Source organism: Chrysemys picta, chromosome 2, assembly GCF_011386835.1.
Source record: "Chrysemys picta bellii isolate R12L10 chromosome 2, ASM1138683v2, whole genome shotgun sequence".
NCBI classification, from domain to species: Eukaryota; Metazoa; Chordata; order Testudines; family Emydidae; genus Chrysemys; species Chrysemys picta.
This window is the reverse complement of record NC_088792.1, coordinates 14,327,806-14,344,928: the sequence shown is the minus strand read 5'-3', so window position 1 is coordinate 14,344,928 and position 17,123 is coordinate 14,327,806. Positions and strand designations below refer to the sequence as shown.

General features: G+C 40.7%; 1 protein-coding gene across 5 annotated transcripts in view; it reads right to left on the bottom strand.

The window, feature by feature from the left end:
• Positions 1 to 454: 454 nt before the first annotated feature.
• Positions 455 to 17,123, bottom strand: part of DLEC1 (DLEC1 cilia and flagella associated protein) — a 58,485-nt gene continuing 41,816 nt past the window's right edge. For 4 of the 5 annotated variants that reach the window (XM_005297130.4, XM_005297129.4, XM_065586719.1 and 1 more), the window contains 13 exons: positions 14,652 to 14,803; positions 13,425 to 13,540; positions 12,560 to 12,630; positions 10,877 to 11,094; positions 8,426 to 8,575; positions 7,281 to 7,403; positions 6,491 to 6,585; positions 6,316 to 6,400; positions 5,515 to 5,709; positions 4,306 to 4,467; positions 2,890 to 3,043; positions 2,193 to 2,313; positions 455 to 737 (listed from right to left, as the gene is read on the bottom strand). In XM_005297130.4, coding sequence (XP_005297187.2) covers positions 614 to 737; positions 2,193 to 2,313; positions 2,890 to 3,043; positions 4,306 to 4,467; positions 5,515 to 5,709; positions 6,316 to 6,400; positions 6,491 to 6,585; positions 7,281 to 7,403; positions 8,426 to 8,575; positions 10,877 to 11,094; positions 12,560 to 12,630; positions 13,425 to 13,540; positions 14,652 to 14,803 — 1,766 coding nt within the window. In that variant the 3' untranslated portion in view covers positions 455 to 613. The remainder of the gene's footprint in view (positions 738 to 2,192; positions 2,314 to 2,889; positions 3,044 to 4,305; positions 4,468 to 5,514; positions 5,710 to 6,315; positions 6,401 to 6,490; positions 6,586 to 7,280; positions 7,404 to 8,425; positions 8,576 to 10,876; positions 11,095 to 12,559; positions 12,631 to 13,424; positions 13,541 to 14,651; positions 14,804 to 17,123) is intronic. The other variant, XM_042859680.2, reaches the window with a different exon arrangement.

Genomic DNA, 17,123 nt, shown 5'->3' with positions numbered 1-17,123 from the left:
AGTTGCAGGGGTCGGGGGCCATGACCAACTCCCAGACACTTACTAATTAAACATTTAGGTTGGTATTTTTTAAAGGTGCCTAAGGGATATAGATACCCAGCTCCCATTGATTTTCATATTACAAGGCACTGAAAGAAACCGAGGCAGTCAGAATGATGGTCTTGTTCACTGTTTCTGACTCTCTAGTTTGTACCTAATTATTATAACGTGGAATTAACGGCTGACTTACTTTTAAACCAAGGAGCAAACTAAACTGTTATGGTAGCCTCCACAGTTCTTTTAAAATTGCCCTGCTTTGTAGAAACAGATACCTTGGAAGTATCCATGGGCATATGCCAATAAAAGGTAACTATAGAACTCAACACATACTACTTTGATTCAACACCTGTTGAATGGGATTTGTCCAGTAGACAATTATCTTAGTTCAGTAAAATTCTTTATACAGTACTTGGAATTTATTTTAAAACTACAATTTTTATTTAAATCTCAAGTACAAGAAAATATAGGCAATGTAGTTTAAATAGTGCCATTCAGTATACATATGTAACTTCCAGTGACTTCAATAGCCAAGAATGTGACTCATTACCTTGACACCTAATCTATACTGTCTCTCTTATATTAAGCGGAGATCTTCATATTTCTCATCGTAAGATCCTCTGCCTCTGATCTGTAGTTTGCAGGGCTTTTCTCCAAGCATTCCAAAAACAGTCACTGTAGTTTCATATTCCACATTACTCCTAAAATACAAAGGGAGAAGACAGTTCAGTTAGTTTGCCTTTCTACTACATGCAAGAATATAGCACAGTTCTTTAAGGGGTCTGGGAGGGGAAGAATGACGCTGTCCTCTGACATTTGTTATGCTTGCCAGCTATCTGATACTGCAGAAGTTAACTTTGCTTTCCTTATGGGAATGGTGAGTTTTGACTACTGTAGCCTGGCCCAATTTCATGTACCATCACATCACATGTAGTAACTGGGTCCCAGTATGCTTTTTAACAGTGCCTTACCTAATGGTATAACTATATATGATGTTGAATGTGTTAATGTGGTGGTTGGAAGGAAAGCTTCATTCATTCTTTTTGTTGTGTAGTTACATTTTTATAAACCTCTAAATGACAAGTATTATTGTGATGGCAGGGAATGACGCTGAGCTTGTTCCAGGTGACAGCCATTGTCATATGGAAAAGGCAAGAAGTTAGATGAGAATTTTCCCATTGGTTCTAATAGGGCAGGAGGCAGTCAACTGAATGCTAGCTTTAGGCAAATATTTACAGTAAGTGTAGTTTTGGTTAACTTGTAGCTTGTGGTAAGTGTGAATTCTAGATCTAGAGCGGGGTCGGCAACCTTCGGCATGCGGCCCATCAGGGTAGTCCGTTGGCAGACCTGAGACATTTTGTTTACGTTGACCGTCCGCAGGCACGGCCTCCCGCAGCTCCCCGTGGCCACGGTTCGCTGTTCCTGGCCAGTTCAGCATGTAGAGACAGTGTGGTAAGCTTCTTAGTGTGACTTCACAGAATACTATACTGAACAGCAAGGGTTCAACTTTCCTGAGCACTTGTTGGGCACCATAGGTAGGATATGAGCCCTATGATAAGGAATTTAAAATCTAAGAAGACAACCAGAGGGCTCTGACATGCACAGCAGTTTGTAGTACCAGCGCAGAAACAATAGCTCAGCGGGGTGCCTCTGAACTCTAATGATAAATTCATGGTAATATTTACAAAACATTATTGCCTGGGGTTTGCGTGAAAAAGCGTGTACCTTGATTTGGGCATTTATTGTACTGTGACTGTGTGTGCATGCTGTGGGAATGTATGGGCAAATGGGAATTAAGATGTCTAAATCCCGTTTGTCCAGGTACATGCAGGAACTGGGCAGTACAGCCATACTAAAATGCATGCCCGTGTGTAAATGGGCCTCTATTGACTGAATATGCCTCAATAATTCAGCTACATAATGGCTGATAATTTTAGGGGAAAAAATTGGTTCTTTATTATCAGAAGAGCAAAACCACTTTTATTCTCTTCTCTGACCCTCACAGACAACACTGTGACACAAAGAACTGGGCAGCTGTTTGATGGAGGCACACAGTTAATTTCTGTTTTAATTAATTACTCCTTGCACCATAGCAGTCTGCAAGGCCATTCTTAGTCAAATCCAAAGACAGTAAAACTTCTGTTCTCTTACTGTACCTTGCGGTAAAACTGATTTTTAAAGTTGCTTTGGTGGGTAAGCTAGCTTCATGTGCCTCAAGAATTCCATGAGTGGGGCAGATGGAAAACACTTCCATGTTGTTATGCTGTTCCTGTTGGTCTGCAGCAAAGAATGAAAATATCAATTGACATGATATAAGAGTCTTCAGTGTTGTGTATAACGCAGTATTCATATAAGCAAACAATACATCTCCTGACTTGCCAATGAAAAATTGTCTGGTATTGTCACATGCATTTGTCAAGTCTACATTTTCATTGGCAGGGCAAGCTGGGGTGGTGGCAGTTGTAAATGGCAAAATAAAATGGTCTAGTCCTGCTCCCACTGAAGTAAATGGGCATTTTGCCATTAACCTCATTAGAAGCAAGCTCCAGCTGAAGTCAGTGGGAGTTGCTGGTGCTCACTTCCTCTTAGGATCAGGCCTTAAGTTAGAAAAGAAAGATTAATAAATATGGTGGGTCTGATTCTATTCTCTGGTGTACATCTGAAGTAATTACTGAAGTCAGTGAAGAAACACTGGAGTAAAAATAGTGAGATCAGAACCTGACCTGATTCTTACTGAATGATTGTCATGTTGTATGTATTGACTAGATGTGCGCACTCGTCTTACTAAATCAGAACATTAAAACAAACATTCGCCTCTTATAACAAAGGGAATCTATTGCACAGGCTTAGTACCCAGTAAAGCAGTCCAGTAACTTCTGCATCTGCTCCTGTTTAACAGAAAGACATCTTCTGTCCTAGTTTGGTTTACAAAGCAGGTCTCAAAATCAACTGTCTCACAAGAGAGCTCCAGTAGTGGGACAGTAAGGTATGCAGTCACTGGCACGAGCTGGAAGAATAAGAGAGGAAGGGAGTTAAAAAACAACAACAATAATCCATAACTTTGTCCAAAAAGAAATGAGCATTATTTTGGGCAAGCCTACACTTAAAACAGTGCATTGGCACAGCTGTGCTACTGTACTGCTTTAATGAAGATGCTTTAAGCTGCCAGGAGAGAGCTCTCCCGTCAGCAGAGTTAATCCACCTCCCGGGAGATGGTAGCTATGTCGGCAGGAGAAGCTCTTCCGCTGACATAATGCTGTCTACAAAGGGGATTAGGTTACTATAACTACGTTGCTCAGTGATGTAGATTTTTCACACCCCTTAATGATGTAGTGTAGACCAGACCTTAGTTTCTCAGATGCTGGCTTAGGCAAGAAAAGAGATATTACAGATTACACTCTACAGTTCAGACTTCGTTTAAGCCTATGGTCTATTATGACAGTAAAGTGTGCTGTGTTGCTTTTTCAGGGAGGTTTTCAGAACGACCATTGCATGTCCTCAGCAAGGTAATATTCATTGTACATTCTGGTTAACTTTTGAGTGTTGTATGAAGACATAGATATTACATTTCACTCTAGTTTCCCTTCCTTCTTTAGAGCTGTATCTGGCACATCGTTGCAAATTTGTTTTTTACACAGGTTGCCTAGAGTTATCCTTATGTTGCCCATATCTTAGATACCACAGTGAGCAAAACCCTAGAAATACCTTGAATGAAAAAATTCACTGAAACTGCTTAAGGTCTATATTTATTTTATAGCCTTCAGTCTGGAAGAGGTCAGTTTTAAACTGTAGGCTGTGATCATATTCCATCCCGTTAGCTAAGCAGCTGTGAGGGACCTCCAAGGAATATTGCTGCAGGAGGTGATGCTGCCAACTCAGTGGCTAGCACTCTCACTGAGTCAGTACTGAGCGAATGCCTCAGCATGGTGTCAAGGGACCGTCTCATTGGAGGGTGCTGTCTTTTGGTTGAAATGTGAAATGTAGGCCTTCTTGCTGTACAATCAAAGAACATATGGGACTCTTTGAATTGGGCCGCCACACCGAGATTAACAGTCTGTTATCCTGAGGGTCCCCTGCAGTTTCAGTTGGAAGCTATTGCTTTTGTGCAGTGCTGCTGTTCATTATTGGTTAGTTGGCATACTTTACCCTAGAAGCAGCTGCATTTCAGTGGTGAGTAAGTTATGAAAAATAATTGAACATCATTCTGTACTAAAGGTGCATCATGAACATAAGTTTTTAGAGTTACTTTTGTTCTCAAGTGCTTGTTACCTGGGTCGTTCTGTTACTGTATTCAATAACCAGATTTTGACTGAATTCCATTTTCCTGTCTCCATTCTCAAACTGGAGCACTTTGATTCCCGAGAGCAGCTGGTCAGCTGGCAGATTCTGATATGTAAGTAACTCCAGAGTTGTGTGAAATGACACTTTCACCTGGGGGGAATTCAGATGAAAATGTGTGAATTAACGGTAGAAAATCCACAGTAAAAACTGCCCAACAGCTCCACCCCAGAGCACACGTTCCCATCATAACCCAACAGAATCATGCCAGTGCCCAAAATCCCATGGGATCCTGTACAACAAGGCAAAGGTAAAAAAATATCTTGACATTTTTTCAAAATCCAGAACCATTTCCTAAAGGCAAATGCACTGAAACAGAGGGCGAAAGGTGAACTGCAAACCTTTAAAATATGAGGAGAAAACCCCCCAAGTTTAAGATCCTGAATTCTCCAGATTCTCCTCTCCCTAATGCCAATTTTACAAAAGTAATTCCATTGCCTTCCGTGGAGTTAGTCATTATGCTTATGCATAGAGGTATGTGGTCAGAATCAAGCCCTGTGTGCCCGTGTTGAAGTGTAGATTTAAAAATAAATACATTTTTAAAGTGCATCTGAGTTATTTCATTCTTTGCTGATTGACTGTTTCCTGCCACCAGCACATACACCTAAAACGAAACAGGATTCTTCTGCCTTCCTCCGTCACCTTGTATAGGAGTTGCAGACGGGAAGCTCAAGCCTTGAAAGGAAGAGTGGAAAGCCAAATATCTTCCTTTACATTGTAAATACATTTATCATTTTGATATTCTGATACTGATTTAGTACTTTCTGCAAAGTGACTTCAATGGGACATTGCCAATAAGAAAAGCATAACAAGCACCATTGTACAATTGTGTTTTTCCTTCCTCCCCAAAGCTCTGCAGTTCACGAAGGCCATGTTAGTATACTAATTACTAAGGGCTTGTCTACACGGTGCATTAATCTGCACTAGAGAGGTGTAAATTCTAGTGGGTACCAGAGTAGACACCAGTCCCTGCTGAAATAGTACTACATTAACACACACTAAGGAACGTCTGGTGCATGCTAGCAGGGTCCATGGGGGCCAGTTAGTGTGCACTAGAATTTACACCCCCCTAGTGAGGACTAATGCACTGGGTTGACAAGCCCTAAGCTGTCCTGGCCCGAGGGGTTTTTTTGAACCTACCAGCATGTTTTGCTGTGGATGAAGCAGAAGTTGCTTCCCTTGCTCCTCCCTGTCGCGGTGGGATGTTTTCAGGCTCCTGTTGGGGTCGATACTGGATACAGCGAAGGGCACAGATAGAAGGATCCTGAAGTGCAGAGGAGCCTCTGTGGAGTTGGTGAGTTTCAGGTTGTGAGTAATGACTGATTCTGTCAAAACCTGAAGGAGAATGTATTAAACTACTTTTAATCTGAATTCCCTCCAGAGGCTTGAAGGCTTTCTAGTCTCTCGAGCCATTCCATAGCATCTGAGATTTGGAGGCTCCTGCCCCAAACCACTTTCTTTTTTCTTTGTGGGTGCTTCAGAATCTCTTGATTAAAACATAAAAAATAAAAATATAATAAAGGTTTAAAAACAAAATTTGATAGGACTTTGTGAATCACCAAAATTCACAGACCATGTTGGGAGCTAAATCGCCTTCATTCTGCTACCAGAATCTTTTTTAATTTGAAAATGAATAATTGTTTTGATACTTAAAAGATCTCTACAGTAAGTTAACCCAACACAGAATAGCCATCTTCCTGAAATAACATCTCCTTTCTTGGCTTATAGGTAATTATACATTAGTCTTCTCTGGCCTAGTTTGTACTCTACCAAAAAAAAAAAAAACAGAATTGCATTGTGGGTAAACACTTAACAGTGCATCACCAGGACATGGTCAGTAAAAACATTATTTTACAGCAATGTGAGTGTTGCCATGAATTATCTTAACAGCTGAGCACTATATTCAATAAACCTTAATACAGCAATATGCAAGATACTCACTCCAGAAAGGGGTTGATTTGGTATGAGATCACTTGCCCTGGAATGAAACACCATTCCTCCATCATGATCCATTTCTACAGTTAACCTGAATGTAAGGAATCACAGGCTATCAGACTCCTTTCCTTAGTCTCTGGTTTGCTGTAAGTTTGGGAGCTGTCAGAGCTGTTGTACTTACAGAGCAGGCTTTACAAAAGCTTGCAAGTCCATTCTCAAAGGTGCAACTCCATAGCCGTCTGAACGAGTCACCTTGCCAGGTATCCCTTGTGCAAGCTGACAGGAAAAGGAAGAATACATGAGGATCAAACTAATGTGTCAAGGATGAAGCACTAACTCCAATCTGAGGGTGTTTCCCAAAGCTGTCCAGCCATAGATGAACTCTGGCAGTGTTTGGCCTATTATTTGTAGTAAATTATGCTACCTCTATAAAAATTGTGCGAATAGCAGAAGCTGAACTATATTTGCATTTTGAATGCAAACAAAAATTTTCATTAGACTAGGTGAAAACTGCTCATTAATATGGAGGCAACTCTTGTTTTCTAAAATTTTATAAAATGTCATTGCTAAATATTTATTATAGTTAATAAGACTTTGTGCTTCACAGCTGAGGATCTTAAAGTGCTTTACAAACATTACTTAAGCTTTGCAGCAGCCAGTAAGTTGTATTTCCCATTTCACCAGGGAAGAGTCTGATAGAAGATAGGTGACTTGTCCAAATTCATGCAGTGAGCTGGGAATAGAACCCAGGAGTCTAAGTCCTAATTCCCTTATTAAAAATGGGTGTTTTCGTATAAATGAGCTGTGTGTGCAGTTATTAGCTAATCAGTAGCAGAAATCACAATTCACCACCTGCCTCCCGTGTTGTAAGGAATAAATAATAAAATAGCTTCACTGTTACGGAATAGCATTCAGAGCAGAAAGAAGCAAACTGAAGTAACAATACTACTTAGCTGTGATAGTACATTTACCTTGCTGTCTAGACTCATGAAACCCAATGCATACCCCTCACATTCAATTTTGTTAATGAGCTTGGGTAACGTGAGTGGAGTGAAGGAAATATGGATGGAGGCACTGCTACCTGCAGGAACAACCTGGAATCAAAATATTATACAGACATTTAGCTAAAGCAAATGAGCAGTTCTGCATTATGGAAGCATCTTAACAGATTTACATCCAATGTTGTATTGAGCTTGCAGTTAAAGCATAGATAAAAATCTCTTTGGGCTGCTCTGTGCCCAGACTTGCACAAAAATGACAAAATATTAATTAAAACCAATGTAACTATTTCCATGCAAATTTATGTGGGTACACTCAATTTGAGCCACTTTGATTCTGAAATAAAGTTCTATGCATACACTTGCACCAAAATAACTAAATTGGTTTTAAGAAACTGCATTAATTTTCCGAGAACTTAGTTAAGTTTCTAATTAAACTTGAGTTCCAAGAATTTACAAATGACCCCTTTAAAATTTTCTTTTATTAAGTCTAACTTTGTACTGGAACCCTTTAGCAAAGAACTTCCTTACATTTGGGAATTGACAATTGATACACTGCTAGATTACTCCAAGATTTAAGATGTGGTGGTTTTTGTTTTTTTTTAAAGTTCATTAATGTTCAAATTTTTGATGTATGGACACACACTCTCATAACTTTGTTTCCAATGCATTGTTTGTCATATTTTTTCCTGTCAAATTTCTGAACATATTTTATTCTAGATACTGTGGTCCCTACTGATTTTGCATCAATTATTTTTGAAGCAGGATGAGTTACACAGAATATTTGTACAGGATGAGTCACATGTGAAGACAGCCAGAGGTCGAAAGGCCTGCATTCAAGCTCAGCCAGTTATGCTTGCCTGTTCTTCACAAGGTGAAGGACCTGCTTCCGGAGCTTGGTACTTGAACTTCTTGGACCTGGGGAAGTCTGTTGGAGACCATTGTTATCCTGTTGACTTCCTACGGTCTGCAGAAGTATCTCTCCAATCTTTAAGATTTTGTTTTCCTACTGCTCTTGCTCTGCACCAATGAAAAGCCTTCCCTTGCTGTCCTGTCTCCCCAGTCCTATACAGTTGGCTATTTGCAAACTATAAGGACACAAAAGAGCCACAGCTTACGATTTGTGTAGGAGTTATACAGTAGGGATAGTCGGAAGGAAACCCTTCATGAGCTTGTATAAGTACAGAGATTATTTTCTTTTGATTATTTACTGGTCTCCAGACTTCAGAATCACTTCTTCCTTCCTCTTCCTTGTTTACATCTGACTCCTACAGGTATGAAAGGGTAAGGAATGTTACACATTCAGCACAGGACTATGGGAGGGCAGAACCATCATTCTCAGAACAAAAGAAGGGAGCAAAAATAGCTAATACCATTTTGTCTCACTTTTCAGCATAAACCCTGGTTTCTCCCATTGAACACTGTGACTCCTGGGGGTGCTGAATGCCCTAACCTCCCCCTGAAATCAATGGAAGGTCAGGGTACCCCAATGCTGTTCAGTCGACAGCAAGACTGAACTTTAGGAGTGTCTTGCTCTCATGCAAAGCAGCTATTTTATTTAATATTTGCTCCCCATGTAGGTACTTATAGACTGTAATCAAGTCACCCCTTAACCTCTTTATTAAGCTAAATAGATAGACTCAAGGAGCTCAATCACTGGAAGACCTAGTTTCTAATCCTTTAACCATTCTTGTGGCTCTTCTCTGAATCTTCTCCAATTCATCAACATCCTTTTTGAGGGCACCAGAACTGGACACAGTATGCCAGTCACAGTTGCCTTAGTGCCAAATACAGAGGTAAAATAATCTCTCTACTCCTACTCAAGATTCCCGTCTACGCATCCCAGGTTTGCATTCATCTTTTGGCCTCAGTGTCACAGTGGGAGCTCATGTTCAGCTGATTATCCACCATGACCCCCAAATCTTTTTCAGAGTCACTGCTTCCCAGGAGAGAGTCCTCCGTCCTGTAAGTATGACCTACAGCAGTGGCTCTCAACTTTTCCAGACTACTGTACATGTTTCAGGAGTCTGATTTCTCTTGCGTACCCCCCAAGTTTTACCTCACTTAAAAACTACTTGCTTACAAAATCAGACATAAAAATACAAAAGTGTCACAGCACACTATTACTGAGAAATTTCTTACTTTCTCATTTTACTGTATTTTATAAAATAAATCAACTGGAATATAAATACTGTACTTACATTTCAATGTATAGTATATAGAACAGTATAAATAAGTCATTGTGTGAAATTTTAGTTTGTACTGACTTCGCTAGTGCTTTTTATGTAGCTTGTAAAACTAGGCAAATATCTAGATGAGTCGATGTACCCCTGGAAGGCCTCTGTGTACCCCTGGTTCAGAACCACTGACCTATAGTCTTTATTCCTAGATGTATACATTTACAGTTAGCCATATTAAAATGCACAGTTTGCATGCACCTAGTTTGCCAACATATCTAGATTGCTATGAATCAGTGACCTGTCCTCTTCAATATTTACCACTCCTCCAATTTTTGTGTCATCTGCAACTTTATACGTGATGATTTTGTTTTCTTCCAAGTCATTGATAAAAATATTAGATAGTGTAGGGCCAAGAACTGATCCCCGTGGGACTTCACTGGAAACAAATCCTCACAGTGACAATTTCCTGGTTACAGTTCCATTTTGAGACTTATCAGGTAGCCAGCTTTTAATCCATTTAATATGTGCAATGTTCATTTTATATCTTTTTAATCAAAATGTTGTGCAGTACCAAGTCAAATGCCTTTCAGAAGTCTTAAGTATATTATGCCAACACTAGTACCTTTATCAACCAAATTTGTAATCTCACACACAAAAAAAAATCGTTAGTTTGACAGGATCTATTCTCCATAAACCCACATTGATTGGCATTAATTACATTACTCTCCTTTATTTTTTATTAATCGAATTCTGTATCAACTGCTCTATATTCCTGGGATCAATGTCAGGCTGAAACCTGTAATGACCCAGATCATCCCATTTACCCTTTTTAAAAATTGACACATTAGCTCCCTTCCAATCTTCTGGAACTTCCTCAGTGGCCTTCACAAATCCTCTGGCAAGGAGTTCCACAGGTTGACTGTGCATTGTGTGAAGAAATACTTCCTTTTGTTTGTTTTAAACCTGCTGCCTATTAATTTCATTTGGTGACCCCTAATTCTTCTGTTCTGAGGAGGAGTAAATAACACTTCCTTCTTTACTTTGTCCACATCTGTCATGATTTTATAGACCTCTATTATATCCCCCTTAATCGTCTCTTTTCCAAGATGAAAAGTCCCAGTCTTATTAATCTCTCTTCATATGGAAGCTGGTCTATACTTCTAACCATTTTTGTTGCCCTTTTCTGTACCTTTTCCAATTCCAGTATATCTTTTTTGAAATGGGGCAACCACATCTGCATGCAGCATTCAAAATATGGACGTAGCATGGATTTATATAGAGGCAATATGATATTTTCTGTCTTATTATCTATCCCTTTTTACTTATTCCAAACATTCTGTTAGCTTTTCTGATAACATGGTTTAAAAAAACAGACTGCCATGATCTTACATCATCTGTCACGAGGGAACCTGGAGAAATGGTGTCTGGGCTGCTAGGGATTTTATCCCAGTGTAACAGGATTTCAGTCTCTGAGGTGCTAGCATTTGATTCAATCTCATTCTCATCTACGTCCTTAATAGGAAAATGAGGGCCATAAAACAGCAAGAGGTCCACCAGCTTCTCATTATCTTTTTCTTGATTGTAAGTTTTCCAGTCCATGCGGATGTCTGAATGAAAAAGGAAAAAGTCTATTAATCTTAGTCAGGCCAACGATATGTTGCTTTTTTGGCCCTTGAGAAAAAGTGGACTAGGTAGATAATGGCACCTGGATACATTGATGCCAAGTTGCACCTGAGTGGAAGTTTTTTACTCTCAGGACCAGTCAGGTGATTTCTCGAGGATCAGAAGAGCATAAAAGTGACTTAAACCCATCTTTGCCTGTCACTGGTCTTGCACTAGACACAGGCTAGCCAGGTCCAAGGATCCCAGCCTACATCTTTATTAGCATTAGCTATGATGAATGTTTTATTTGTTAAGTAAATGCATAAGAATGTCCATACAGGGCCTAGCTCAGTATCCTGTCTTCTGACAGTGGCTGGTGCCTGATGCTTCAGAGGGAATGAACAGAACAGGGCAATTATTAAGTGATCCATCCCCCGTTGTTCAATTCTAGCTTTCGGCAATCAGAGCGTTAGAGATACAAACAGTAGGGTTGCATCCCTGACCATCTTGGCTAATAGACATTGATGGAACTATCCTCCATGAACTTTTTCTCTTTTTAATCCAGTTATAGTTTTGGGCTCCACAACATCCCCTAGTAATGAGTTCCACAGGATGACTGTGTGTTGTGTGACGTGATTCTTTAGTTTGTTTTAAACCCGCTGCCTGTTAATTTCATCAGGTGATTGATGGGGTAAGTAACACTTCCTTATTCATTTTCTCCACACCATTCATGATTTTATAGACCTCTATCATATCCTCCCTTAGTCTTCTCTTTTCCAAGCTGAACAGTCCCAGTCTTTTTAATCTCTCCTCACATGGAAAGCTGGTCCATGCCCCTAATCATTTTGGTGTGTGTTTGGTGATGTCCAAGACACAAAGAAAGATATGGCCCATGCACTGAAGAGAAAACTCCTGAGAATTTTTCTTTTAAATGAGTACGTTCTGAAGAGGAAGACAAAGATTGGATGCAAGTGGAATTTAGAAGAGCCCAATGGTGCTAAACTTAGAGTGGAATTTTTTCTTTCCAATAATAGAATGATGGCAGCATTTTATTGACATGAGTTAGCTTTAGGAGGGTTTCACAGAAAAAGTAAATTTCAAAGAAGGAGACAGATGCACTGGAATAGGATGTTTTCCCATTTCACACTAAACACTAGATTGTGCTAATTATATTCCCTCACTGGCCTCTGGCTCAAACCTGCCTGCTCTGCTACTATCCACAGCAGCCTAGTCCAAAGGTAACACCACAATGATAAATGCATTTGTACAGCTAGAAACCTAGCAGCACTGGCCATTGCTCTATATTAGCTAAACTACTGAATTAGCGGTGAGTGTCTCCTCCTATTCCTGTATTGCCCTAAAAAAAAAATCCTAATTAAGGAAGCTGAAGGTGTGTTAATTGCTGTGCTTTCATTACTGTAGGGACTGCAGTGCTAGCTAGTATATCTTAGAATATGAAACCAGCCTTACCACAAGGAGTGGGGTTGTTGAGTCTGATGCAGCGGGAGACCGTATCCCCACCAGAGACATGAGCACCAAACCTGGAAGGGAGGAATAACTTCATGTTACAATGTACAATTGTTAGGTCAACTCCTAAGAATTTTTCTTTTAAATGAGTAATTAACAAAGTGGAAACAGACCAGCTTAAAGAGTTAACTGCTGGCAGTTTGTTGTATTGGAAACCAGATAATCTACGGTCAATCTAGGAAAAAAGTTATTTTGTACATTCTGTTTACATTCCATTATCCGTTCCCTCCATATTCTGACAACATTGTTGTCTCAGACTCGTGTGTGCAAGCGAATGTGGTGCTCATGAAAGATGGTGGATAAAGAAGTCAATAGAAGTGTTGGAGTGGCAGAGGCCACCTCCTCAGTGAGCAGTGCACTGTGAGAGAGGAGTAGCACGACTTTTTCCACCAGTGGTACTGGCATGCCAGTGATCTCTGTCCATGCTGGCCCTGAACCAATTGAGCCTGGAATGACTGAAATTCAATCAGTATTAAACCCTCAGAAAACAGTCTGGAAGAATGGTTGGTAGCATGGTTGATGAAGGATTTAGGAGATTATGTATATGGAAACAGGGCATTTTACAGTTATGCTAGGAAACACAAACATAACACTATGCTAAACTTATCTACATCAGATAAGGCCTTAGTGTAATGTTTGACTGTCTAAACAAAATAAAGCACACGCTGTATTTTGACAAATATATCACTGAACGTTGCCTGCCTTCTTACTGAACAATAGCAAATGACCAAAAATGAACCGTGTAGGCATAGTCTAATGGCATTTAAAACTTCTGACATCCTTACAAACAGTATTTGGGGGGCTATACCTGATTATTGGTATCTTTGTTTGATGTTCAGTCTGAGGTCCTGTCATCTGCAAGAAGATTGGGCAACCTTTCACAGTCATTTGCATAGGAATTAATGTAGGCTGTAAGTCTCCCACCTAAGAAAAAACAATGCATCTTGGCAATTAGAATTAAATGCTACCTTAGAATTTGGGTTACTAAATTATATCGTAGCCTTTGAGCCAAATGGATTTTCAATTTTTTTTACTCTTCTCTTTTAAAGGAAATTAGTGAAGCAAGAGATCTAATGAGGACTCTTGTCAGCAGGAAAGTTCTGTACCTAATCTATTGGTCATTCTGCTTGATGCCTTTTCTAGGAGAGAGCTCTCCTGCTGACAAAAAACTTCCAGCCCCCACCAGCCACAGCGGCTTTGTTGGCAGGAGAGTGCTCCCTGCTGACAAAGTGCTGTTCACAACAGTGCTTTTTGTCAGTAAAACTTTTGTTGTTCGGGGGGGGGTTTAACACACCGGAATGACAAAAGTTTTGCCAACAACGTACCAGTTTAGACAAAGCCTAAGAGCCTTACCACCAGGCACAACAGCACAACATATTGGGTTGGTGGAGCAGAGTAGTGACCGTTACAACTGGATTTTGTAGATGGAACAAAACTATGTTGTGGAACTCTGTTACAGCCCTATGGAAAAAAAAAGGCCTTCAACGTGTGGCCAAAACCAGATCCATACATTTTAACAGGAGAGGACACTTGTCAACTAAACCTTGTTAGAAGAAACAGTCTAGAAAAAAGAACAGGAGTACTTGTGGCACCTTAGGACTAACAAATTTATTTGAGCATAAGCTTTCGTGGGCTACAGCCCACTTCATCAGATGCATAGAATGGAACATATAGTAAGAAGATATATATACATACAGAGAACATGAAAAGGTGGAAGTTGCCATACCAACTCTTCCACCTTTTCATGTTCTCTGTATGTATATATATCTTCTTACTATATGTTCCATTCTATGCATCTGATGAAGTGGGTTTTAGTCCACAAAGACTTATGCTCAAATAAATTTGTTAGTCTCTAAGGTGCCACAAGGACTCCTGTTCTTTTTGCAGATACAGACTAACACGGCTGCTACTCTGAATCCTTATTGAAGTCCTAACAAGCAGAAGAATGTGTTTTAGCAAAGAGGAATTGGGGAAAGACAATTGGCCCCAAACCTACCATGCAAATTTGGTGATCAGAACAAAAAGCCTCACCTACCCTACAGATGAGATCATCATGGTACTCTCCCCACATGTTGTTATAAGCTGTTATTTCTATAGTTAGTTGCTGGAAGGCTTTCAGAGTTCCTGTGGAAGGTTGGGCATGGAAAGCCACTCCTCTCCCATGAGACAGTAATGCCAGCACAAATGCTGAAAGAACAGAAGAGTATTTGAGAAGATTTCTAGGAAATGGAATAAAGTTTATCTTTCAAACAAAATACATGTTCAGATCATCAGCTGGTATTAATCAGGGTAGTTTCACTAGCTTCAGTGGAGCTATGCCTATTTACAAAGTTGAGAATTCAGCCTCTACAAGAGAGTTTCCCAAACCTTTCCTATTGTATACCCCCTTCCAGATTTGCCAGCAGGCCGCATATCCCCTTCCAGATCTACCAGCTGCCCATGTACCCCTAACCTTCTTATCACTGATACTTTGTGTGTTCTTAACACTACTTGTCTTTAGCCATCTGTCTGCATTTCATTGTTATATACGGATGTAGTTATAGTGCAATGTATACAACCAAAAAACCCCCTAAGTTCTGAGCTAAGTTAGACTGGACAATTGCTGGGCAACTGAACCAGCGCTGTACAGTGATTGGAGGTGATGGCTCTGTACGTCAGCGTCTCTGTGTATTTGTGATCTCACTGGTACATCTTGAAGTAAATTAACTACCGTATTTTATATAACAAATTCCCACAGAATTTTAAAGCTTTGTCTAAGTAGCCTATTATGAAAATGCAATAAATAAAATCCACCATTACACAATTCCTGCATACTTCCCAGAGGTGTCTCACATGCCCCCAGGGGTACATGTACCACAGTTTGGGAATCCCTGCTCTAGAATCAAATCATTTTCACTCCAGCTTCCTATTCATGGTTCTCTATCTGTTTTTATATTATGGATCACTTGTTAAGACAGAGATTCTTCCAAGGACAACCTTCCCTGCCAACCTCCTAATTCTGCACTTTTCTGTGACAACTGATTGTGACAACTTGATTACATGAAAAAGCAATATTGGTAAGATGAAAATAAACTGACTCCAATGGGATTGGAGTGACTGACTGGTTAACTTCATGATCTGTGCTGTTTATTTCTTTCTACATGTTTGCTAGCCCTCTAGTTGTGGTGGTGTCTGGAAGTCAGAACATCTAACAAACACTTGACAAAGACATTTAGCAAGCACTCCAGATGTAGAGAAGGACTTGTTTGTTTACTTGATCAAAAAAATGTCCCAGAAACGCCAAGACAGTCCTGACTGGATAATACATGGCAGGAGGTTTCACTTCTTCAAAACAGAGTGCTCTGCTATTGAGATAGACACAGCTCCAAGGACCACTTGGAAGTGTATCACAGGATACAATGTGAGAACTAATATTAGGCATTTACTCCTGGGGGAATTCTGCGCCAAAAAATTAAAAATTCTGCAAAATTCTGCATATTTTATTTGTCAAAATAACACAATATAATCACGCCAGTTTCAATTATTTTTGTAATTTATTTCAAAATTCCTGTCAGCAAGTATGTCTGGTAACAATACAGAGAATAAAAAAGATTCAGGAAATGTTTTTTTGACAAATAGATTCCTTACTAGGGATATAAATACAGAACTCTGAGTAATTAATTTAAACTACAATACAGAATCTATTTCCCACACCCCTCAGAAGTAGTGCAAAGGCTTGGGGGAGTCAGAGGTAACAGAGGAGTTGAGGAAATAAGGAGCCTGGGAGTGAACCTGGAGGGTTGTTGGGTGCGGGTGGGAGAAATATGGAACAGGTTTTTTGGGGGGATGGGACTGTTAGGGAGCCTTCCCCAGACAGACTCTGGCTGACCCCTAGCCTCTCCCATTCAGTCAGGCACATCTGCCCCTGTCCCCAGGTGTCCCTGCACCTCCTCCCCTGTCCCCATGTGTCCCTGTGCCCCCTCCTCCTATCCCCATGTGTCCCTGCAACCCCTCAGCCAGCCCCCTCCCCCATCCCCATGTATCCCTGCATTCCCTCCCCTCTGTCCCCACATCTCTGTGCCCTCACTCATCCACGCCCCTTCCCCCATGTGGCCCTACACCCCCTCCCCCTGTCCCCATGTGGCCCTGCGCCTCCACTCCCATTCAGCCCCTGCCCCTGTCTGTCCTGCCCCGCCCCACTAGCCCTTAATCTGTGACGTCCCCAGCAGCCCCATGTGCCCCACACTGCCTGTCCACCCATATTCCCTGTCTCCTGTCCTCACCCCACAGGCAGGGCGCTGCAAGGAACACAGCGTTTTCTCTTCCCTATAGCATCTGGGGAGGGTCCCAGAGCGTCTGCTCTGTTCTAGCGCCACAGCGGACCCTGGTGGGCAAAAGGTGTAACTGCAGCAACTTTCCGGCAGAAGTTATTTTCTGCGGCACATGAATTATGCACATGCGCACTGGCACAGAATTCCCCGAGGAGTAGACATTCTATTGCATCTATGTTTTATTTGCTATGGGCTAG